General features: G+C 44.2%; 3 protein-coding genes across 5 annotated transcripts; all 3 read left to right on the top strand.

Moving 5' to 3' along the window:
* The first annotated feature begins 1,248 nt into the window (after positions 1–1,248).
* On the top strand, positions 1,249–7,519 carry LOC127943362 (ATPase family AAA domain-containing protein 3-like). Its single transcript, XM_052539759.1, has 16 exons — positions 1,249–1,553; positions 1,636–1,712; positions 2,440–2,541; positions 2,727–2,786; positions 2,855–2,924; positions 3,008–3,173; positions 3,794–3,863; positions 4,285–4,440; positions 4,519–4,575; positions 4,649–4,774; positions 4,849–4,973; positions 5,725–5,776; positions 5,872–5,942; positions 6,025–6,192; positions 6,805–6,913; positions 7,078–7,519. Exons 1-16 carry the CDS (start codon positions 1,358–1,360, stop codon positions 7,318–7,320), a joined length of 1,848 nt encoding a protein of 615 aa, XP_052395719.1. The 5' UTR covers positions 1,249–1,357; the 3' UTR covers positions 7,321–7,519.
* A 1,000-nt stretch (positions 7,520–8,519) lies between these two features.
* Positions 8,520–16,737, top strand: fbxo42 (F-box protein 42). The gene is made up of 10 exons (XM_052539758.1): positions 8,520–8,687; positions 9,036–9,217; positions 11,083–11,199; positions 11,654–11,788; positions 11,876–12,029; positions 12,206–12,316; positions 12,390–12,486; positions 12,569–12,625; positions 14,422–14,538; positions 15,402–16,737. The coding sequence occupies exons 2-10, from the start codon at positions 9,070–9,072 to the stop codon at positions 16,323–16,325; spliced, it is 1,860 nt and encodes a 619-aa protein (XP_052395718.1). The 5' UTR covers positions 8,520–8,687; positions 9,036–9,069; the 3' UTR covers positions 16,326–16,737.
* Positions 16,738–17,220: 483 nt separating this feature from the next.
* Positions 17,221–22,216, top strand: slc25a34 (solute carrier family 25 member 34). Of its 3 annotated transcripts, none has more exons than XM_052539916.1 (7): positions 17,262–17,330; positions 17,683–17,736; positions 17,807–18,374; positions 18,895–18,960; positions 21,311–21,463; positions 21,559–21,693; positions 21,786–22,216. In XM_052539916.1, exons 3-7 carry the CDS (start codon positions 17,928–17,930, stop codon positions 21,957–21,959), a joined length of 975 nt encoding a protein of 324 aa, XP_052395876.1. In that variant the 5' UTR covers positions 17,262–17,330; positions 17,683–17,736; positions 17,807–17,927; the 3' UTR covers positions 21,960–22,216. The 3 variants fall into 3 exon arrangements, with proteins under 3 accessions (XP_052395877.1, XP_052395876.1, XP_052395875.1); XM_052539915.1 differs by having other exon boundaries at positions 17,312–17,330; positions 17,622–17,736; XM_052539917.1 differs by lacking the exon at positions 17,683–17,736 and having other exon boundaries at positions 17,221–17,330.
* Positions 22,217–23,517: the final 1,301 nt, after the last annotated feature.

The raw sequence follows: 23,517 nt of genomic DNA, 5'->3' as shown, positions 1-23,517 counted from the left end.
ATTTCTGACCACCATCATGTCTTGTGGAGTCACACTTCATACCGTCAAAAACTGAGCCATTACAAATTACATATACAGTCTTAGCTAAAGATCATATCATTCTATCATGATAGTTACTTACTGTACATTAAATAATTGTGGAAAAATGACCTCCATATGAATGCAAATATATATTTGACTTATGTAAGCATGTTTAGTGATTGATAAAACCATATAAATGCAATACAATTAAACATGAATATATGTCAATAAACATTGGTCTAGAAAATAACTACATTTAATGTTTTGAGTTATTTTCATTCATTCTGAAACATTATATTTGATCACTCATGTAGATGATATGTTATAAATAATCTATGATTAGAATATTTAATAAATGAAATAGCTCATAATAAAGTTGCGTTATTTCTATTATTAACCAGTGTTATTTTAGTATCAATGAAATACTGTTATACTTTTATTATTTTTATATTTTCTGCTTTCATTTTAATTTGAGTTAATTGTGTTTTAAAAATGTTCATATAGTTTTGATTACTTTTTAGTGTATTTTATTATATGTTATAGCTTTCGGTTGCTAATATGAGCTGTCAGATAACACAGAATTATATTCAGTGTATATAATGTATATCTGTCAAAGGCGTAAATCTGGAACAGTTCTGAAAATTATGAACTTCACTTTGCAAATTTAAGAAAATGTAAAAGAAAACATGGTGTTCAATAATTATGCGACTCATTTTGAATGTGTATTTCTGTAATTATGTTTGTAGTATGTAGATCTGGGGAAATGTAATCTGTAACGTGTGTTTATCTTGTTTGATCAAATCTAGTGGAAAAGTGACGTATCTGTTAAATCTGAATAAAGGGTAAGCTTAATAAGCCAGGCTTGTTGTTAATGTTAATTTATTTACTTACTGTGAAAAGCTGTCTGTAGGGACCGAAATAAACATCATTGATTGATATTAATACAGACTGTGAATTAAAATTACACAATTTATCAAATTACAGAAAAACACTGTCCTATCATCTACATACAATTAAAGCTTTTATTAATATTTTCAGTTCAAAGTTATAATTTTTATTACTTTTTTTAATGCGTCTGTGCTTATTTAGTTTAATACATCAGATTAAAAATGAGAAATGTTGCCTTGGAAACTTCCGCCCGTGACGCTACAATCTGAATCTGACGCGTCGAGGGGCGTGGCCTCCTCCCTGACCTTCTGAAGGACGAGCGCGTCAGCCAATCAGCGCAGCGCGGCGGCGCGTCAGGAGCAGTGCGCGTGCGCAGAGCGCGGCGTGACACTCGTGCGCCCGGTAGAAGCGTGTGTGAGTCCGGTCATTCAGCGTCTGTCAGCGGATCATGTCGTGGCTCTTCGGGCTCAACAAAGGTCAGAGCGGCGCTCCGCCGGACGCCCCGGTCCCGCCCGCTCCTCCTCCTCCTCCTGCGGCCGGCGGCGGCTCCGGTTCCGGTGACAAATCCAAGGACAAATGGAGCAACTTCGACCCGACGGGACTGGAGCGCGCGGCGCAGGCGGCCAAAGAGCTGGACCGATCGCGTGAGTAACAGAGCCGAGTGTATGAAGGGCATTAGGTCAAAGGTCAGTGCTGTTTGACGATGTTTGACCCCTGTGACCGCAGGTCACGCCAAAGAGGCTCTGGACCTGGCGCGCATGCAGGAGCAGACCGTGCAGCTGGAGCACCAGAGCCGTGTCAAGGTACTCCTCATCCGGGCCTTCACCAGCCTGACCCTGACCTATACACAGCAAGCACAGACAGCTCAGAGTTCGGCTCACAGTTCTGACGTAGCAGACTCTTGATCCTGTAGAAACAATCAGAAACAACACGCGAGCATCAGTATGAAGTGACCCGTCTCAGCACACCAGCACAGGTGTTTTATCATCAATGAAAGAGATCTAGAGAAGAACGAGGGACGCTAGTGTTAGAGGAGGGTCTGTTTCCAATAAAACAAGTCAAAAGAAGACTAGATACAAGAGAAGACAAGTATGAATAGAATTATAATAGAATAGAGAGTGCTAGAGTTAGAGATGTGTGTCAGGCGTTTCTTTATTATTAGGTAGAAATTATTACATTTTTATAAATCTCCTTGATAAAGTGTTTTCACAATGCCACAAAATACATTGTTTACAATATTGTTAATATTTATTTATTATTTTTAAGTAATGATATCTTGAATATTTAATTCATTTTGCAAGAGTTTTTTTCTGCCATGAATAAAAGAAAAGAGGTCATTGTGACTATTTCACAATTGCAAGGAAAAAGTCAGAATAGCGAGGAGAAAAAGGTCTGAATTGTGAAATAAATGAGTGAAGGCCTGTTTTATTGTTCTATCCCACAGTGGACACAGAGGCGATCGTTCGTTATTAGCTTCTAGAGTTTTACTCTGTGTGTGTGTGTGTGTGTGTGTGTGTGTGTGTGTTGCAGGAGTACGAGGCGGCGCTGGAGCAGCTGAAGGGAGATCAGATCCGCATCCAGGCTGAGGAGCGCAGGAAGACTCTGAACGAGGAGACCAAACAACACCAGGCGGTGAGACACACTTCTGATGTGATGTGATGTGATGATGGTGATGATGTGATGTGATGTCATGATGTTGATGAGGATGGTGATGGAGTGATGGTGATGATGTGATGTCATGATGGTGATGAAGATGGTGATGTCATGATGGTGATGATGTGATGTCATGATGGTGATGAAGATGGTTTCGTCCACAGAGGGCGCAGTATCAGGACAAACTGGCGCGGCAGCGGTACGATGACCAGCTCCGGCAGCAGGTGTGTTTCTGCAGATTCTCTGACTCCTGATTGACACGCGTCAGTCTAACACCTCTGTTCCTCCACAGCAACTCCTGAACGAGGAGAACCTGCGCAAACAGGAAGAGTCTGTGCTGAAACAGGAAGCCATGAGGAAAGGTCCGACCAGCTGATATCATTCTGAAGAATTCGGCGCTTGTGTTCTCCGTCGTCTGAAGGTGATTGTGTGTGTGTTTCCCCAGCGACCATCGAGCACGAGATGGATCTGCGGCACAAGAACGAGATGCTGCGTGTGGAGGCGGAGTCTAAAGCTCGCGCACGGGTGGAGCGAGAGAACGCTGACATCATCCGTGAACAGATCCGACTGAAGGCGGCCGAACACAGACAGACCGTCCTCGAGTCCATACGGTATTATTACTTACTTAATATACACTTCCTCTAATTCTTCATGGCACAGATTCAACAAGGTGTTGGAAACATTCCTCAGAGATTTGGTCCATACTGAGATGACAGAATCACACAGTTGATGGAGATGTGTTAGCTGCTCATCCATGATAAGAATCTCCCGTTCCACCACATCCCAAATCTGATCTACTGCTTTGAGATCTGGTGACTGTGAGACTCAGAAATCCAGACTCGTCAGAGCAGACACCGTTTCTCCAATCTTCTCGTGTCCTGACAGGAGCATCTTCATCCACACAACTGCTGCTCACTGGATATTGTCTCTTTTCGGACCATTCTCTGTGAACCCTAGAGATGGTTGTGTGTGTTCATCCCAGTAGATCAGCGGTTTCTGAAATACTCAGAGCAGCGCGTCCACGTTCACACTTAAATCTGATGCTCGGACATGAATTCACTTACACACTTGTGCTGGACAATAATAGCTGTATATATATCAAATACTATAGCAATATACTGCACAATAAAATAAACTATACGCACAATATTTATAATTGTACCAGAATTAAAAATGCAGTTATGAGCAGGTGTAGATGTGGTTATGTGACTGGGGTCATGATGTGTTTCAGGACGGCCGGCGCTGTGTTCGGGGAAGGTTTCCGCACGTTTATATCAGACTGGGATAAAGTCACGGCCACGGTGAGTGCTGGTGTGTGTGTGTGTGTGTGTGTGTGTGTGTGTGTGTGTGTGAGACAGTCGTCTGTGTGTGTGTGTGTGTGTGTGTGTGTGAGACAGTCGTCTGTGTGTGTGTGTGAGACAGTCGTCTGTGTGTGTGTGTGTGTGTGTGTGTGTGAGACAGTCGTCTGTGTGTGTGTGTGTGTGTGTGTGTGTGTGAGACAGTCGTCTGTGTGTGTGTGTGTGTGTGTGTGTGTGAGACAGTCGTCTGTGCGGTGTGTGTGTGTGATGCTCTGTGTGTGATTGAGTGAGTGAGTGACGGGGGTGTGTGTGTGTGTGTGTGTGTGTGTGTGTGTGTGATGCTCTGGGAGTGAGTGACGGTCATGTGCGGTGTGTGTGTGTGTGTGTGTGTGTGTGTGTGTGTAATCCTCCGTGTCTCCTGCAGGTGGCGGGGCTCACGCTGCTGGCGGTCGGTGTTTATTCCGCTCGTAACGCGACCGCTGTGGCCGGACGATACATCGAGGCTCGGCTAGGAAAGCCTTCGCTAGTGCGAGAAACCTCCCGCTTCACTGTGGTGGAAGCCCTCAAACACCCCGTCAAGGTACCACGATCAAGGTGTGATCACTTCCTGTGCAGACAGGAAGTGCGGTGGTAATCACGCACTTATGTGTCGTTTCAGATGGCGAAGCGTTTGAAGAGCAAACCGCAGGACGCGCTGGAGGGAGTCGTGCTCAGCGTGAGTGTTTGAGCATCCTTCACCACACACACTTCCTGTTCGCGTGCGCATCTCACTTCCTGTCTCCCTGCAGCCGACGCTGGAGGAGCGTGTGCGCGACATAGCCATAGCGACGAGGAACACGCGACAGAACCGCGGGCTGTACCGGAACATCCTGATGTACGGGCCGCCGGGGACCGGGAAGACGCTCTTCGCTAAGGTACCGCTCGCGCACACGCGTGTCACACGCATCACCGCACACGTGTGTAACCACCTCTGATTGGCTGTGAGCAGAAGCTGGCGATGCATTCTGGGATGGATTACGCCATCATGACGGGAGGAGACGTGGCCCCGATGGGTCGAGACGGAGTGACCGCGATGCACAAGGTGTTCGACTGGGCAGGAACCAGCGGCCGCGGGTCAGACACACACACACACACACACACTACACTCTCAGAAATAGTTGTATGTATGAAGAATAAAATATTATTGTTATTTTTACATTATGTAAATTGTTTAAAAAGTATAAATTAAATCATGGCGTAAAAACACTTTCCATAGTTTAAAAATAATTGAAAATAATAATGTGTGCCGATGCTGACAAAAATATTGACATTGCTATACTGATATATATACATTTACATTTATTCATTTAGCTGACGCTTTTATCCAAAGCGACTTACAATTGCTGTATATGTGAGAGGGGATAAGTGTCTTGCTCAGGGACACAGTGGCGTTTCACAGTGGATTCGAACCCAGGTCTCTCACACCACAGGCATGCGTCTTATCCACTGCGCCAACACCACCCCCTATATATAAATAATATACTGTATTAGATATGCTTATTAATATTTATTTAGATTCTATATTATTTATATATTTATAATACTTTTAGTATATTTAACTAATGTATTTTTTTCTATAAATGAATTTATTTAAAAAGTATTTATATTATATATCAGAATTATATTTATTTTGTAATTTGATTTTTATTCTCAAAATAATTTAAATTGTATACATGATTTAATTCATTCTGTAATATATTCTGAAAAAAAAAATCTCAATGTGTGTGATGTGTGTGTGAGAGAGAAAGTGTGTGTGTGTGTGTGTGTGTGAGAGAGAAAGTGTGTGTATGTGTGTGTGATGGTGATGTTCTGCTGTGTTCTCCAGGCTGCTGCTGTTTGTGGATGAAGCTGATGCATTCCTGCGCAAGAGATCCACCGTGAGTCTCACACTCCCTCACTGCGTGTGTGTATCTGTGTGTGTGTCACTGCAGGAGTCATGTGATGCATCTCTGTGTGTGTGTGTGTGTTTCAGGAGAAGATCAGCGAGGATCTCCGAGCGACTTTAAATGCATTCCTGTACCGCACCGGAGAACAGAGCAACAAGTAAACACACCTGTCTGTCTCACACACACACACACACACACAGAAAGACAGACAGCTGATGTGGTGTGTGTGTGTGTTTCAGGTTCATGCTGGTTCTGGCCAGTAATCAGCCGGAGCAGTTTGATTGGGCCATAAACGACCGAATTGATGAGATCGTGAACTTCATGCTGCCGGGCCTCGAGGAGAGAGAGAGACTCGTACGACTCTACTTCGACAAATACGTGCTGCAGCCGGCCACCGGAGGACGCCAGTGAGCACACACACACACACACACACACATGCTCTCACACTCTCTCTTTCTCACTCGCTCTCTCTCGCGCACACACTCACACACACACTCTCTCTCACTCTCTCTCTCTCTCGCACACACACTCACTCACACACACTCGCTCTCTCTCGCGCACACACTCACACACAGTCTCTCTCTCTCGCGCGCACACACACACTCACACACACACTCTCTCTCACTCTCTCTCACTCTCTCTCTCTCTCGCACACACACTCACTCACACACACTCGCTCTCTCTCGCGCACACACTCACACACAGTCTCTCTCTCTCTCGCGCACACACACACACACTCTCTCTCACACACACACAGACACACACACTCACTCTCTCTCTCGCACACACTCTCTCTCTCACACACACACTCACACACATCATCATTCATTTAGTTTTTTTTTTCTTTTAACAGTTCAATTCAGTACAACAAGTTGCAATTACCCTTTTCTGTTATTTATTCCGTTGCGGAAACAGGCTTCCAATGATTCAGACATTAAAATGCTGCAGATGCTCACTGAACTGAACATGTGACGTGAGGTCATGTGACCTGACGTGTGTGTGTGTGTGTGTGTGCGCAGGAGGATGAAGCTGGCTCAGTTTGATTACGGACTGAAGTGTTCGGATATTGCGAAGCGTGTGGAGGGAATGTCTGGACGTGAAATCTCCAAACTCGCAGTCGCTTGGCAGGTTTGTTCGTCTGTTAAGGATATTAACGCTACACGCAAATACACTCAAACTTCTAAATTAAAATGATTGAAATCGTCACTCAATAACAGAAATAGAATCGTATTAAGATGTTTGTGTGATGAGGTGTGTGCCGCAGAGGCTCATGGGTAATGTGTGTGTGTCAGGCGGCGGCGTACTCCTCTGAGGATGGTGTACTGACCGAGGCTATGATGGATGCGCGGGTGGATGACGCTGTGAGACAGCACCAGCAGAAGATGGACTGGCTTCATGGAGAAGGGGTTCTGGATAACGAGGGCCGGACGACGCCCACCAAAGGCTCTGCTCCACCGCTCAAGGCACAGGAAGTGCTCCACCCTCTACAGGAAGTGCCATCAGACCGGAGCAAACCCGACGGGACTCCAGTTTAACGCTCGTTTGTTCAGTTTCAGTATAACGATTAGAGCTGCAGTAGTGTCTGTCTGATGTGTGTTTGTGTCGATGTTTACTGATCACAAGTCTGTAACTTTAATTAACTGTTAATAATCACTGAGAGACTGGAAACAAGTCCACATGAAATGAATGGAAACTGTTTTTATGTCTTGACAGTAAAGCAATTTTCATTTCTTACTACGTCTGATTTGAGTTTGAACGGAACCAGTTATGATTTTAAGCTCATTTACAGAATAACCAAATCATTTTACGAAATTCTGTCACTTGCCAACACAATGTAAACTATCTTGGATAAAATAATCTGCAAGATTAATTATGAATTATTGAATAATGAATTATCATAATTCATAAACCAAACAATCTGATGAATATAGCTGAGTCAAAAACATAGTGAAACAAAAAAAAGTCATGAAATGAATGACAATATGCAGCTTTTCGTCTACAAGAATCGTCCGATATAACCGATTCACCAAAATGATTCAGACTCTTCGATGCTAAATCCGAGATCCGTTTAAGATGAACCGACTCTCTGGAATATATCGAACCTTCCAACATTACATTTAAGAATGAGATCCGAACTAACTGACTCCTTTGAAAGAGTCAAACTTTCCGAAGAGCAAGAAAGATCCGTTTAGAATGAACTGAATCACTAGAAAGATTCGGACTTTCCTAAGATATATGTAAGAGCGATCCATATTGTTTATTTTCACACCATAAAGTATATTCAAGCAGTTTCATTTGCTGGAGCAGTTGATTTCTCAAAGCTATGATTGAGCTTTTATTGATAACACGTAAAGGTGAGAAATAATAATTTCAGCTACGCCTATTACTGACTAATGAACAAAATCAAGTATTACAACTTTCTTAGACAAACAAAATATAAATAAATCAATAAATGATATCCATAAATATTTATTTCAGAGAAACAGTAGCCGCGCCCAAACGGTTATTTATTTATTTGTATTATGCAGTTATGTACAAAATTAATATAAACATCTCATAATAATTAAGAAATTGTATACATTATATATGTCAAGGGTAAGAACTTTTTATTAGCCAAGCATTTTATTAACCAAGTTAAAGTGCCAGTGCTTCATAAGTATTTTCCATAGACTGTAAAAAAAATTGGTATTTTCAGCTTTTCGGTGGCGCGCCCAAACGTAGCGGACGTCGCCCCGAGACACGTGACGTCTATGCGTACGTGCGCGCTCCCGAGCGGAGGGAAGATGGCGGATGTTTGGAGTGAGGAGCTTGATGATAGTAGCTGATAAAGAGAAACACAAACAACAGTGGAAGAGCAGAAGAAGCTCGTAGGCGAGAGACAGACAGAGACCCCGGTAGACAGGTAATCTCACGGGCACGCGTGTAATCACCTTCATCATCATCATCATCATCAGACGAGAGTGAACCGGCTGTTAGCGCTCAGCTAATGAAGCCGGAGCTGAAGATGCTCTCGAGTTACGCCTCGTTACTTTACAGTGCTTCATGAGTAACTGTCAGTGTAAATACAGTAAGCTGACCATCTGAGCCAGATCCGGTCAGAACTAGCGGCTCTCGGCTGCTCTGATGTGATGTTTGACTGCTTCTGTTATTAACGACGCTTCCTTACGGTCAGTGACGTCAGCAGTGACGCACGTGACCAGGATCCGCGATGTCTTGTCACGTGATCTTACTCAGCGCTGTTTACTCTCAGGTCCGCAGACGGTGAAGACAGCTGCGCGGTTGCCATGGAGACGGAGGAGGTGCCGCGGGGCGCGCGCAGCATGGGCGAGCTCCCCGAGGAGGTGCTGGAGTACATCCTGTCCTTCCTGTCGCCCTACCAGGAGCACAAGACCGCCGCGCTGGTCTGCAAGCAGTGGTACCGCCTCATCAAAGGTCAGAGGTCACGCATGACCCCGGGCACCCGCTTCAGAACGATAACTGTAACAATTTTAATAATCACTCTAGTGTACGAGAAAATTGCCACATCACACCTACAGTGATAACCAACCAGCTCAGGAACAGCAGTAACACTGACAGCCAATCAGAATCCACCGACTATAAAGCTGCGGATGACAAAACATGAAAAAAAAATTGTTAATGGTTAATGATTAGGTCAGCGTTATCATCATAATTTCTAATAGTTACCGTTATAGTACTACATATTAGTTTTTGTTATAGTTGATATTATTGTAATTATAGTTAAGATTATTAGTTGTTGTTGCATATATAGTTATCATTAAAGTTATTGTTATAGTTATTATAGTTGCCATTATAGTTATCATTTTAGTTATCCTTATAGTTGTTATGATTGCTTTTATAGTTATCGTTATTATTGTCCTTACCATTATACTCAGCACTATGGCTAAAGTTACAGTTATAGTTATCGTTATAGTCTTCGTAGTTATAATTACGGTTATTGTTATCATTATAGTCATTGTAATTATAGTTACAGTTATAGTTATTGTTATAGTCTTCGTAATTATAGTTACAGTTATTGTTCTCGTTATAGCCATTGTAATCATAGTTATTGTTATAGTTATCGTCATACTTATTTTAATTATAGTTACAGTTATAGTTATCGTTATAGTCTTCGTAATTATAGTTACTGTTATAATTATCATCATACTTATTCTAATTATAGTTACAGTTGTAGTTATTGTTATAGTCTTCGTAATTATAGTTACTGTTATATTTATCGTTATAGTAAGCATAATTATAGTTACTGTTATAGTTATCGTTATAGTAAGCATAATTATAGTTTCTTTACTAGTTATTGTTATAGTTATCGTAATTATAATTACAGTTATAGTTATCGTTATAGTCTTTGTAATTATAGTTACTGTTATAGTTATCATTATACTAATCGTAATTATAGTTACTATTATAGTTATTGTTATAGTTATCGTAATTATCGTTACTATTATAGTTATCGTTATAGTCATCGTAATTATAGTTACTATTATAGTTATTGTTAATAGTTATCGTAATTACAGTTATAGTTATCGTTATAGTCTTCGTAATTATAGTTACTGTTATAGTTATTATACTTATCGTAATTATAGTTACAGTTATAGATATCATTATAGTCTTCGTAGTTAGTTACAGTTATAGTTATTGTTATAGTCTTCGTAATTATAGTTACTGTTATTGATATCATTATAGCCATTGTAATCATAGTTACTGTTATAGTTATCATCATACTTATTGTAATAATAGTTAAAGCTATTGTATCGTCATAATCCTTGTAATTAGTTACTATTATAGTTATCGTAATTACAGTTACTCTTATAGTTATTGTTATAGTCATTGTAATAATAGTTACTCTTATAATTCTCGTTATAATTCATATAATTAAAGTTATTGTTGTAGTTATTGTTGTGGTTATTATAGTTATGGTTAAAGTTATCATTGTAGCTGTCAGTGTAGTTGTTACTATAGTTAAAGTTATGGTTCTAGTGTCCTGTGCAGTTCTGGTTGTAGTTGTGGTTTACAGTGTGATGCAGTGCTGTAGCTCGTCGTTCTGATGTGCTGTGAGTGTGTCATGTGACACTGTGATGTGAGACGAGTTTAACGGTAATCAGACGCATCAGCAGAGAATCTGAATCAGCACAGCTGTGTGAACGAACCTTTAAAAGCCGTCTCTCTGTCTCTCTCTCTCTCTGTGTGTGTGTGTCTCTCTCTCTCTCTGTCTCTCTCTCTCTCTGTGTCTCTCTCTCTCTCTCTCTCTCTCTGTCTCTCTGTGTCTCTCTCTCTCTCAGGTGTGGCGTATCAGTGTTATCATGGTTTCCTGAGGGCCGTTCAAGAGGGAAACATCCAGTGGGAGAGTCGCACATATCCATATCCTGGAACACCGATAACACAACGCTTCTCACACAGTCAGTCAACAGATCACTTACACACTCTTCAACAGATCACTTACACACTCTCTCACACACACACACACACGTTTGTTCGTATTGATGCACTTCAGTCAGTTTCAAGCAGTTCAGATGTGTTGATCTCACAAAATAGTGTGAATAAACCTTGTATTCACACCTTATTATTACACAGACACACACACACACACACACAGTAGTTTCCTGATGTTTAGTAGCAGTGCTGCACGAATATACTGAACTAGATCACACTAGATTCTTTTGAAATGACTCTTTAAGCCAGTTCTTTTAATGAATCACAAGTGATTAGTTTGAATCATTCTCAAGAATGACTCATTGACTCAGAGTGTGTGAATCACTCACTGATGAGATGTTCATAATCTACCTGTATTAACTGGTAATTCTTGACAATGTGTAGCATAAAGTGGTTGAGTTTGGTGTGTGTGTGTCACAGGTGCGTGTTACTACGACTCAAATCAGTCGATGTATGTGTTCGGCGGCTGCACTCAGAGCAGCTGTAACGCAGCGTTTAATGATCTGTGGCGTCTGGATCTCAACAGTAAGGAGTGGATCCGGCCGCTGGCGTCAGGTCAGACTTTGTGTGTGGGTGTGTGTGTGTCTCTGTGTGTGTGTGTTTTTATCAGCTCCGTAACTCACGTCTCTTGTGTGTGTTCAGGCTCGTACCCGTCTCCTAAAGCCGGAGCGACGCTGGTTCTGTTCAGGGATCTGCTGGTTCTGTTCGGCGGCTGGACGCGGCCCAGTCCATACCCTCTGCATCAGCCCGAGCGCTTCTTCGACGAGATACACACCTACTCACCCTCCAAGAACTGGTGACACACTCACACCTTTCATTCTGTTCACTAATTACCTTTGAATAATCCAAAAATTCTGTTTTATGTTTTTCAAAAATACAGTAGACTTTCACCTGCATGGTGTGACTCATGGGAAGCTGTGTGTGTCAAACAGGAAGTCAGATCCTGTAACTCCGCCCCTTTCTCGCCTGCAGGTGGAACTGCATCGTGACGACTCGCGGGCCGCCGCCGATGGCGGGACACTCGTCCTCTGTGATGGGCAGCACTATGGTGGTGTTCGGAGGCTCTCTGGGCGCACGGCAGATGTACGTATGATGCGAGAGAGTCGTCCGCGAGCGATCCAGTCGCGTGTTTATCCTGTGTGTGTTTGTGTCGCAGGAGTAACGAGGTCTGGGTTCTGGATCTGGAGCAGTGGTCCTGGTCAAAACCGGCCGTCAGTGGCCCGTCTCCTCACCCTCGCGGGGGACAGTCTCAGGTAACACTGCCTCCTCAGTCTCTCACTGACTCCCATGATGCTCTGAGTCTGAGCGCTCACTGAGTCCCCTCGTGTTCCTCAGATCGTGATCGACAGCGAGACCCTGCTGATTCTGGGAGGCTGCGGCGGGCCGAACGCTGTGAGTATCTGCTGTGTGAGTGAGTGAGTGCATGAGAGTGAGTGAGTGAGTGCATGAGTGAGTGAGTGCATGAGTGAGTGAGAGTGCGTGTGTGAGTGAGTGAGAGTGAGTGAGAGCGTGAGAGTGAGTGAGTGCGTGAGAGTGAGTGAGTGAGTGCATGAGTGAGTGCGTGAGTGAGTGAGTGAGTGAGTGCATGAGTGAGTGAGTGAGTGAGAGTGCGTGAGAGCGTGAGAGTGAGTGAGTGCGTGAGAGTGAGTGAGTGCGTGAGAGTGAGTGAGTGAGTGCGTGAGTGAGTGAGTGCATGAGAGTGAGTGAGTGCATGAGAGTGAGTGAGAGTGCGTGTGTGAGTGAGAGTGAGTGAGCGTGCGTGAGTGAGTGAGTGCGTGTGTGAGTGAGAGTGAGTGAGAGTGCGTGTGTGAGAGAGAGTGAGTGAGTGAGTGAGAGTGAGAGTGAGTGAGTGAGTGAGTGCGTGAGTGAGTGTGAGTGAGAGTGAGTGCGTGAGTGAGTGCGTGAGAGTGCGTGTGTGAGTGAGTGAGAGTGAGTGAGAGCGTATGAGTGAGTGCGTGAGTGAGTGCATGAGAGTGAGTGAGTGCATGAGAGTGAGTGAGAGTGCGTGTGTGAGTGAGAGTGAGTGAGAGTGCGTGAGTGAGTGAGTGCGTGTGTGAGTGAGAGTGCGTGTGTGAGAGAGAGAGTGAGTGAGTGAGAGTGAGAGTGAGTGAGTGAGTGCGTGAGTGAGTGAGAGTGCGTGAGTAAGTGCGTGTGTGAGTGAGAGTGAGTGCGTGAGTGAGTGCGTGAGTGAATGAGTGAGTGCGTGAGTGAGTGAGTGAGTGCATGAGTGAGTGCGTGAGTGAGTGAGTGAGTGCATGAGTGAGTGAGCGCGTGTGTGAGCGCGTGAGTGAGTGCGTGAGTGAGTGCGTGAGTGAGTGCGTGAGTGAGTGCGTGCGTGAGTGAGTGCGTGAGTGAGTGCGTGAGTGCGTGAGTGAGTGAGTGCGTGAGTGAGTGAGTGCGTGAGTTAGTGAGAGTCTGTGAGTGAGTGCGTGTGTGAGTGAGAGTGAGTGAGAGTGCGTGAGTGAGTGTGTGTGTGAGTGAGAGTGAGTGAGAGTGTGTGTGTGAGAGAGTGAGTGAGAGTGCGTGAGTGAGTGTGTGAGTGAGTGAGAGTGTGTGTGTGAGAGAGTGAGTGAGACTGCGTGAGTGAGTGCGTGAGTGAGACTGCGTGAGTGCGTGTGAGAGTGAGTGAGTGTGAGTGAGAGTGAGAGTGCGTGTGTGAGTGAGAGTGAGTGAGTGAGAGTGCATGAGTGTGAGAGAGTGAGTGTGAGAGAGTGAGTGTGAGAGAGTGAGTGCGTGAGTGAGAGTGAGTGAGAGTGCGTGAGTGAGTGCGTGTGTGAGTGAGAGTGAGTGAGAGTGTGTGTGTGAGAGTGCGTGAGTGAGAGTGCGTGTGTGAGAGTGCGTGAGTGAGTGCGTGTGAGAGTGAGTGAGTGAGAGTTCGTGAGTGAGTGCGTGTGAGAGTGAGTGAGTGCGTGTGAGAGTGAGTTCGTTCGTGAGTGCGTGTGAGAGTGAGTGAGTGAGAGTGCGTGAGTGAGTGCGTGTGAGAGTGAGTGAGTGAGAGTTCGTGAGTGAGTGCGTGTGAGAGTGAGTGAGTGCGTGTGAGAGTGAGTGAGTGAGAGTTCGTGAGTGAGTGAGAGTGTGTGAGTGAGAGTGAGTGAGTGAGAGTGCATGAGTGTGAGAGAGTGAGTGTGTGAGAGTGAGTGAGTGTGTGTTGATGCGCTGCAGTGATGTGTGTGTGTGTGTGTGTGCAGCTGCTGAAGGATGCGTGGCTGCTGCACATGAGCGCCTCCCCCTGGACGTGGCAGCAGCTGCGTGTGGAGAACGAGGATCACGGTGCGCCGGAGCTCTGGTGTCATCCGGCCTGCAAGGTGAGCCGAGCCTTTCACTGTTCACTTCCTGAGTTACAAAGATGAGATAAAAACACTTTTACTCTTTATTCCATGTTGGGAACAATAAAAACTGAATTGGGATTAAAGTCAGAATTCTGAATTTAGATCTCGCTTTTCCGCCTTAACATGAAAAAAATAATCTGAATTTTCGAATAAAAAGTTATGACTCTTTTTTTTATTCTGCGATGTTTGTGAGAAACTCAGAATTCAAAGAAAAATCGTCTGAATTGTGGAAAAAAAATCTCTGCATCCAATCAACAACTAATGAACAGAAATCAGTCCCTGATTTATTTATTATAATCTATTATAATTAACAGATTTGTGCTCCATTTGTGGCGGCATATAAATACAAATTAATTCTCTGCCAGCAGGAGGCGCTTGTGGAGCAGGAGAGAGATTTTCTGAGTACAGTCGGTTTCCTTCTGAAATACAGTGATATAAAAACACTTGTAGCAAATTTAAAAGTTTTAAAACATGCAGTGCTCTTGTTTATTCAATGAAGTCAGAGCCTTTTGGAAAATATATTAATGGCGGTCAGTTTTGATATTGTGACATGACGCCACAAAATGAATCAATGTATTTAATCTCTCTCTCTCTCTCTCTCTCTCTCTCTCTCTGTCTCTCTCTCTCCCCCCCTCCCCCCTGTCTCTCTCTCTCTGTGTCTCTCTCTCTCTCTGTCTCTCTCTCCCCCCCCCCCTCCCCCTGCTCTCTCTCTGTGTCTCTCTCTCTCTCTCTCTCTCTCTCTCCCCCCCTCCCCCTGTCTCTCTCTCTCTCTCTCTCTCTGTCTCTCCCCCCCCTCCCCCTGCTCTCTCTCTGTCTCTCTCTCTCTCTCTCTCTCTCAGGTGGGTCAGTGTGTGGTGGTGTTCTCTCAGGCTCCGTCGGGTCGAGCTCCTCTCAGCCCGAGTCTGAACTCTCGTCCCTCGCCCATCAGCTCCACACCGGCTCCTCTGGGTCCAGACCCGCCCTCGCTGCGCTCACAGTCTCCGGTGCGGGGCGGAGCGGCAGGTGTGGTGCTGGAGGAGGCTCCCTGTGTGAACGGTCGCTGGGGGACGCTGCGTCCGAGAGCATCGGCCCGAGCATCATCACCCTCTCGAGGTCCTGACAGCCCACCGCTGCTCAACGGCTCGTCTCCCTCCCCGCGCACCAGCCCTGTGCAGGGGGCGTCTCCACCCACACGCCCGCAGGCGGAGTACAGCTGGGACGGCTCACCCTCCACTGAACCCCCCGCTTCCAACGGGCTCCACACGCCTCCGCAGCCCGGCTCGCCGCACACCCCTCCGGGAGCCGTTTCTCCTGCCACTCTGCGTCGCAGTCTGGAGGCCGTCAAAGCCTCTTCCTCACTGCCGTCCTCTTCCTCTGTGTCCCAGCCGGGCTCATCTGCGTTCGCCAGCACGCCTCCCGCCTCCTCCAGCCCCCCGCAGGCCTCCGACGGACCCCCCATCCCACCCATCGCCCGCCGCCTCGCCCACCACCCGCCACAGAGCCTGAACGTGGGCAAGCCGCTCTACCAGTCGCTCAACTGCAAGCCCATGCAGATGTACGTGCTGGACATCTCTCGTGCCAAGTCGGGCGGCGTGGTGTCGTGGCGGGCGTACGGGAGCGGAGGAGCACCCAGCGCGGTCACCGGGCCGCCCGAGACCAGCCTGCACACAGTGGTTCAGGGCCGTGGAGAGCTCATCATCTTCGGAGGCCTGATGGACAAAAAGCAGAACGTGAAATATTACCCCAAAACCAACGCCTTGTACTTCGTCCGCGCCAAGAGGTGATGGAGGAGCGCCGCCTGCTGCCCGTACACTAACTTACTCTAACACAGCTCCACACGTATACAGGACACTCAAACATAGATGTGCTTTCAGTTTCTGAGCGAGTGAATGATGCTTCTGTGTGTGTGTGTGTGTGTGTGTGTGTGTGTGTGTGTGTGTGTGTGTGTGTGTGAGAGAGAGAACTCTTCACCCTCAGAAGCACTGATCTGACTGAAGGAAACAGACGATTGTAGGAGGAACTGATGAAATGGACCTTTTTTACTGTTCTTTCAACCTTCAATGTTTACATTTAAGTGTGTGTGTGTGTGTGTGTGAGAGGGAGAGAGAGAGCGCGCGAGTGTGTGAGTGTGTCAGTGATGGAATGAGACTGGATTGTAAACAGAAATAAAGTTCAAGTCTTAATTCTCTGATATAATGTTGTGTGTGTTTTACTGTAACAGAATAACGCTGCATCTCCATTCACACGTGATACATTGTAATCAGAATTATACATTTAAAAACGGCATCTTCGTCTTTTATTTCAGTCACCTTTATTTGAGGCAGTCCAAACCAATGTGGATATGGGCTATTATAATTTGAACGATTCGTGTATTTTTATTATTTTAAATGTATTTGTAAAATAACGTTTTATATAAGTATATACATGAATAATTATATAATTTAATATTAATATGCTTAGTCAATTTATTCATCTTTATATATTTAATATTATTTTATGTTTTAGTTTGTGTTTGTAACTGGGCCAGTCTGAACCAGTCTGCCGTCGGTGGTTTGTGTAGTTCATTGTTTGTTCTGCTTTTGACTCGATGTGAATGTGTGCAATTCACCTTTAACCCATATGAATGGAGTCTGCGGAGCTCCATCCTGATTGGCTGAACGCTGGGGAGGCAGTGAGGTGGAGAAGCAGCCGCGCCGTGATTGGTCGGGTAGGGTCTGTGGGCGGGGCGTTCACTCCAGCGCTGCGTGTGTAGCAGCGCGTGAATCACAGCAGAGACGCGATCAGACGCGGTAAGACGCGCTCAAACTCACCGAATAGTTGTGTAACGTAATGTACAGTTTAGAAGTTCGGTAGGGTTTTGTGTATTTAGCATAAATAATGCATAACTTAAACACACAGAGGATTAAAAGAAACGCTACGATGATTTCATGAATATGCAAATGAAATGTCATCAACGTACACCGATATTATATTCTTTACGAAAAATAACTTTGGTTTTATTATAGTAAAATTGTAGTAACCATGTTGTTGTTGTTTTTTTTGGTTAATTGATTATCATTTATATTACCAATGTTTTCTAGAAATGCCATGGCTCAGTTCTGGATGATGAAGTGAATCTGTGTTTTTCTGGTTTATGTGCAGCAGGTTGATTTCCGAGATTGTGTCGAGTCAGCTTGTTCAGAAGTGTTTGATTGAGTAAGTCTTGTCATCTGTCTTTGCTTGTTCATGAATCAGTGTGGTGACCGTAACTTCTGACCTGTTTCAGACTTGAATCCTGCGGAGTCATCACATTCAGACTGAAGCATGATCACAGAGAATAGTGTGACGTACAGGAACACTGTGAGATAAGTCCCTCGCACGAGACCGCGCACCCCGACAGACACAACATGTGGCTCAAAAGCTCTGGGTTGGCCTCGCAGGCCCCCCTCACACCCGTGGCTCGCCCCTCGGCCGGCCCTCGGGCCCTGTGGCCCCCGCTGGACTTCACGCTGGGCGCGCTGGCCTGCTGCGGGGCGTGTGTGTTCACTAACCCGCTGGAGGTGGTGAAGACCCGGCTGCAGCTGCAGGGCGAGCTGAGGGCCCGAGGCTCCTATCAGAGACACTACCGCGGGGTGCTGCAGGCGCTGTGGGTGGTGGGCAGCACAGACGGGCTCCGGGGCCTGCAGAAGGGCCTGACCGCCGCCCTGCTGTACCAGGGCCTGATGAACGGCGTGCGGCTCGGGTTCTACTCCTACACGGAGGCCGTGGGGCTCACAGACGCGCCCGGAGGGAGTCTGATCTCAGGAGCTGCGGCAGGAGCTCTGGGGGCGTTCATCGCCTCGCCCGCGTATCTGGTAAGAGACTCACCCCATCAGACGGCACTGCTGCTTGTGTTTGATTCAGATTATACGTGGAACTGTGGTTTTAGATTACAGATCGCATCATAAACCATGACCATCACTCTGTCCGTTCCTAGAAATGTGACTTAATGTGACGCAGCTGCACACTGCACTCTTTGTTCGGCTCAGCTCTTAAACATCACAGCATCAGTGTTTGATTCGGCTGGCCAGGAGTCATGCTTGTTTACTGTGTTTAACTCCCTTTCAGGAACTGTTGTGTGCGGTAACTGGAGTTGTTGTCCGTTTGCTGCTGTGTCAGTCACTGCGGCATTTCAGTGCATGCACACACACACTCACACACACACACACACACTGAGTGTTGACAGTAAGACAGCCGGAGACGGGCTCAAATAACAAAACGGCAGGGGAAGTTAGAGAGGAGTATTTAGGACAGACAGATGCTGTTTACAGGAGTGTTGTAGAAGCGTGACGTGTTCTTGTGTTCGTCAGACTCATGTCTGTGTTTGTCCGTCAGGTGAAGACACACCTGCAGGCGCAGACGGTGGCGGTCATCGCAGTCGGACACCAGCACAACCATCAGGTACTGAGACACCTGACTCACATCTAACTCAGTCTTAACTTCCAGCACCCACCCAACATATCAGAACCAGAAGGAGCTTTATTATCAAGGGTGTTCACACACACACACACACACAGCACACAGCACACAGTTGGAGCATGTGTGTGTGAACACACCTCTCACTGTTCGGCAGCCAATCAGTGTTCAGCACACAGAGGTGTGTGTGAACTCAGTGTCACATGACACAACTGAACTCTGACCACTGCAGGATGCTTGTCAGCCAATCACAGATCATCATCAGTGTGACATCATCATGAAGGAACAATGATAATAACTTGCTGTGTTCTAAATGTCATACGATCATACCACTCTCACTATTTCTCCAGTATGTAAGGCTGTGTATAGTGTGCTAATGTTCTGTATGCCTCAAATACCCGGATGACCTACTGTATTTACCAGAAACTGCTAAATATAACTCAAGTACACTGAAATCAGTACAGAAGATGTGTTTGGAATGGCATACTACTATACAACTGCTACTATATTGCAGTATGCTGCGTGTATACTGTGAATAGTATGTGAATGTTCTGAATGCATGGAATGCAACACTTGCTGAAATTTGCTGTATACATCTGAAGACACTGCAGGCACTGTTTCTCAGAACACAACGCGCTCCGTGTAATGTTTCATCTTCAAACGCGTGAAGGAGGGGAATAGTAATTATAAAACACTTTTATACATACATGCTACTGTAAACTACAAACTATTGCTGTGTGTCTAAAAACAATATTGTAAGTAGGAGATAAAACTGGGCAGTAAGCAAGTATGCCATTTCAAACACAGCCACTGATATCTGTGACTTCAGCTTGACAAACATCTCTCATCTGCACACATCCAGCCCTTCAGTGCTCGTTCATGACTGATTCTGGCTAATTTAGCAGTGACTTTATTTCAGATTTTCTTTTAAGTAATTTGTTTGCAGTAATTATATTATGTATTTCAGTGTATTTTAATATTTTGAGTTTCTGTATTTTAGTTTATTGTACGAGTATATTTGAAGTATTGTTTGAATGTATTGTTTGAGTATATTTGTGCATATCTGAGTTTATTGTCTGAACATGTTTGAGAATATTTGAGGGTATTGTATGACTATGTATTTGAGCATTGTATAAGTATATTTGAGTGTATTAAGTATATTTGTGAATGAGTTTATTGTTTCAACATGTTTGAGTATATTTGACTGGATTGTATAAGAATATTGTATGAGTATGTTTGAGTGTGTTCTATGAAAATATTAGAGTTTTGTATGAGTATATCTGAGCATCGTATGAGTATTTTTGAGTGTGTTCTATGAGAATATTTGAGTTCTGTATGAGTATATCTGAGTATTGTATGAGTATGTTTGAGTGTGTTCTATGAGAATATTTGAGTGTGATGTATGAGTATGTTTGAGTGTGATGTATGAGTATGTTTGAGTGCTGTTTGAGTGTGATGTATGAGTATGTTTGAGTGTGATGTATGAGTATGTTTGAGTGTGTTCTATGAGTATATTTGAGTGCTGTTTGAGTATATCTGAGTATTGTATGAGTATGTTTGAGTGTAATGTATAAGTATATCTGGGTGTGATGTACGAGTATGATTGAGTGTGTTCTATGAGTATGTCTGAATGTGCCATATGAGTATGTTGGAGTGTGTTCTATGAGTATATCTGCATATTGTATGAGTATGTTTGAGTGTGTTGTATGAGTATATTTGAATGCTGTATGAGTATATCTGTGTATTGTATGAATATGTTTGAGTGTGATATTAGTACATCTGAGTATGATGTATTAGTATGTCTGAGTGTGTTGTATGAGTATATCTGAGTGTGTTCTATGAGTTTATCTGAGTATTGTATGAATATGATTGTGATATTAGTATGTCTGAGTGTGTTCTATGAGTATGTTTGAGTGTGTTGTATGAGTATATCTGAGTGTGTTCTATGAGTATATCTGAGTATTGTATGAGTATGTTTGAGTGCTGTATGTGTATATCTGGGTATTTTAGGAGTATGTTTGGATGTGTTGTATGAGTATGTTTGAGTGTGATATTAGTGAATCTGAGTGTGATGTATGAGTATGTTTGAGTGTGTTCTATTAGTATATTTGAGTGCTGTTTGAGTATATCTGAGTATTGTATGAGTATGTTTGAGTGTGATGTATGAGTATGTTCGAGTGTGTTCTATGAGTATATCTGAGTGTGTTGTATGAGTATATTTGAGTGCTGTATGAGTATATGTGTATTGTTTGTTTTAGTGTGGTGTATGAGTATATTTGAGTGGATCTGTGGGTTTTCTCTGATGTTTTATTGACTGAGTGTTTGTGTTGTTCAGGGTGTGTTGAGCGCATTCGTCTCCATCTACCAGCGTGAGGGTGTGATGGGTCTGTGGCGTGGTGTTAACGGGGCCGTCCCCAGGGTCATGGTGGGGTCAGCATCTCAACTGGCCACATTCAGCTCGGCTAAAGACTGGGTTACACGTGCCCAGGTCAGCACACACAAATCTGCATATGTAAATGAGCACAGACTCACATGTGTGAGAATGGAATCCAGTAGGAGTTGAGTTTGTGAATGTGTTTGCAGTGGTTTGATCCTCACAGCTGCCTCACCGCGCTCACGGCCGCCATGATCAGCGGGGTCGCAGTGACCATCACCATGACGCCGTTTGATGTCATCAGCACACGCCTGTACAACCAACCAGTGGATGAGTTCAAAAGGGTAAAGCACACACACACACACACGCTATATAAGACTATATAAAACAACATTAACAGTTTAGAGTATGTATTAAAAGCAAACCTCTCTCTCAGGGGCGTCTGTACTGCGGGTTTGTGGACTGTCTGATGAAGGTTTGTGCTACTGAGGGGATCATGGGTCTGTATAAAGGAATGATGCCAGTGTTTGTACGTCTGGCTCCTCATACGGTTCTCAGTATGCTCATCTGGGACGTCCTGAGACAGCGAGCGCTGCTGTACAGGCACTGATTCACCACACACGACCTGGAGCGAGTGTGAACGATCATGAAGGAACGCCACACAGCCTTTCCTGCTCAGATCTGGATGAGGAGTTTATAAAATCATAACGCACATTATAATACTTGGACTTGAACTCTTGAAATGCAGTTGAAGAGGATCATGGGAAGGACAGTTTTACCTCACTGGTGTGATTTATTTTCGACATTGACACTGTAAAGACTGTATTTTATAACTCGTAGTTTATTATTAAAGTTTTATTGATTGACTTCATTGTGTCTGTATTTATTAGTGCTAGCTCATTTCATGTCTGTCATGAACTCATCTATGTGTTTAATCAGGATTTCCAAACATTTTTTATGTTTTTAATCTAAAATATTTCGTTTCCCTGAGAAGGGAATTTGAATCATTTATGGTGCTTGTACTTTTACCTCAAATGTTCCCCAGAGAAGCTGATCACTGAAGAAGTGTTTATCTGATGCACGTATGCCAATGCAGATAAACGCTAGTTAATCACTAACTAAAGACAGTAAAACAAACAGGTTAAACATCTTCCTGAGTGATGACAGATCGTGATTGACCTACACCCGTCCAGCCCTCATATCTGCATGTTCCTCACACATTCTCTGACGCAGTGTTGGGTTGCTCTTAGAAACCTGAGTTTGTTCAGATCATGTAATATCATGTTCCTCAGATGTTCCTTTCTCGTCTGGAGCTCCTCTGTCAGGCCTGGTTTCTTGTGGGCGGAGCTCCTGTGAGGAGGATGATGTCAGCTGTGACATCAGCGGTGCATTCCACAGCCCCTCCCCCTCTTCCCTCAGTTTTGTTTTTTCTTCAGCTCCTCCCTCCAGATTCCAGCATGACGGAGGCTCTTCTTGTGCTCTCGAGGTTAAACTCACACTAAACCCAAAGCTATCTGCTGCTATAGAGTCTCATCTCTGGGACAATCCCACAAACCCACACTAACTCTCCACAGCTGTCATGCACCTCATATAGTGGATGTAATTCACTCATTTAAATAGTTTTGCTCATTCGTGTTGTTCAGAGAGTTTGTATAATTCATCTAATCTACTGAGTTTAGTTTGTACAGTTTTGTGTTAAGTTTTTGTAGTCTGCATAGTTTATATAATTTAATTAACATAGTCTGTACAGTTCATATAAGTCCAATTTATGTATGTTTATATAGTTTCATTCATGTACTGTTTATAGGTTATATAGTTTAAGTTTCTGTTTTAGTTTCTGTAAGTTTATACGACATGTTTTATTCAAACAATTGTGTTTAGTTTATGTAGTTTAAAGTTTATGTATTATTTACTTATAGTTTGGATAGTTTATTAATTAAGCATAGTTTTGTGTAGATTATGTGATCTGTCTAATTCCAATAGCTTTGTAAAGTTGATGGAGGTTATAGTTTGTGTAGTTGATAGAGGTTTAGATCATATAGTTATAGTTGATGTCATCAGTCTGATGTAGTTTATGAAGTTCTCAGTGACTGAAGTCAGCAGTGAGTTTAATGTGAGAGAGAGAGAGAACGAGTGGAGTGGGGGATGGGAGAGAAAAGAGGGCAGAA

Source organism: Carassius gibelio, chromosome A22 (genome assembly GCF_023724105.1).
Source record: "Carassius gibelio isolate Cgi1373 ecotype wild population from Czech Republic chromosome A22, carGib1.2-hapl.c, whole genome shotgun sequence".
In the NCBI taxonomy this organism is placed as follows: domain Eukaryota; kingdom Metazoa; phylum Chordata; class Actinopteri; order Cypriniformes; family Cyprinidae; genus Carassius; species Carassius gibelio.
Note: the sequence above shows the minus strand (reverse complement) of the source record. Positions and strands in the feature narration are given on the sequence as shown.

Coding starts and splice junctions, on each gene's coding strand:
- slc25a34 (XM_052539917.1), top strand. CDS start 17,928: ATGTGGCTCAAAAGCTCTGGGTTGGCCTCGCAGGCCCCCCTCACACCC. Junction 18,961..21,310: donor GACACCAGCACAACCATCAG/GTACTGAGACAC, acceptor TGTGTTGTTCAG/GGTGTGTTGAGCGCATTCGT. Junction 21,694..21,785: donor CAGTGGATGAGTTCAAAAGG/GTAAAGCACACA, acceptor CCTCTCTCTCAG/GGGCGTCTGTACTGCGGGTT.
- LOC127943362 (XM_052539759.1), top strand. CDS start 1,358: ATGTCGTGGCTCTTCGGGCTCAACAAAGGTCAGAGCGGCGCTCCGCCG. Junction 1,713..2,439: donor AGCACCAGAGCCGTGTCAAG/GTACTCCTCATC, acceptor TGTGTGTTGCAG/GAGTACGAGGCGGCGCTGGA. Junction 2,542..2,726: donor AGACCAAACAACACCAGGCG/GTGAGACACACT, acceptor TTTCGTCCACAG/AGGGCGCAGTATCAGGACAA.
- fbxo42 (XM_052539758.1), top strand. CDS start 9,070: ATGGAGACGGAGGAGGTGCCGCGGGGCGCGCGCAGCATGGGCGAGCTC. Junction 9,218..11,082: donor GTGGTACCGCCTCATCAAAG/GTCAGAGGTCAC, acceptor TCTCTCTCTCAG/GTGTGGCGTATCAGTGTTAT. Junction 12,317..12,389: donor TCTCTGGGCGCACGGCAGAT/GTACGTATGATG, acceptor TTTGTGTCGCAG/GAGTAACGAGGTCTGGGTTC.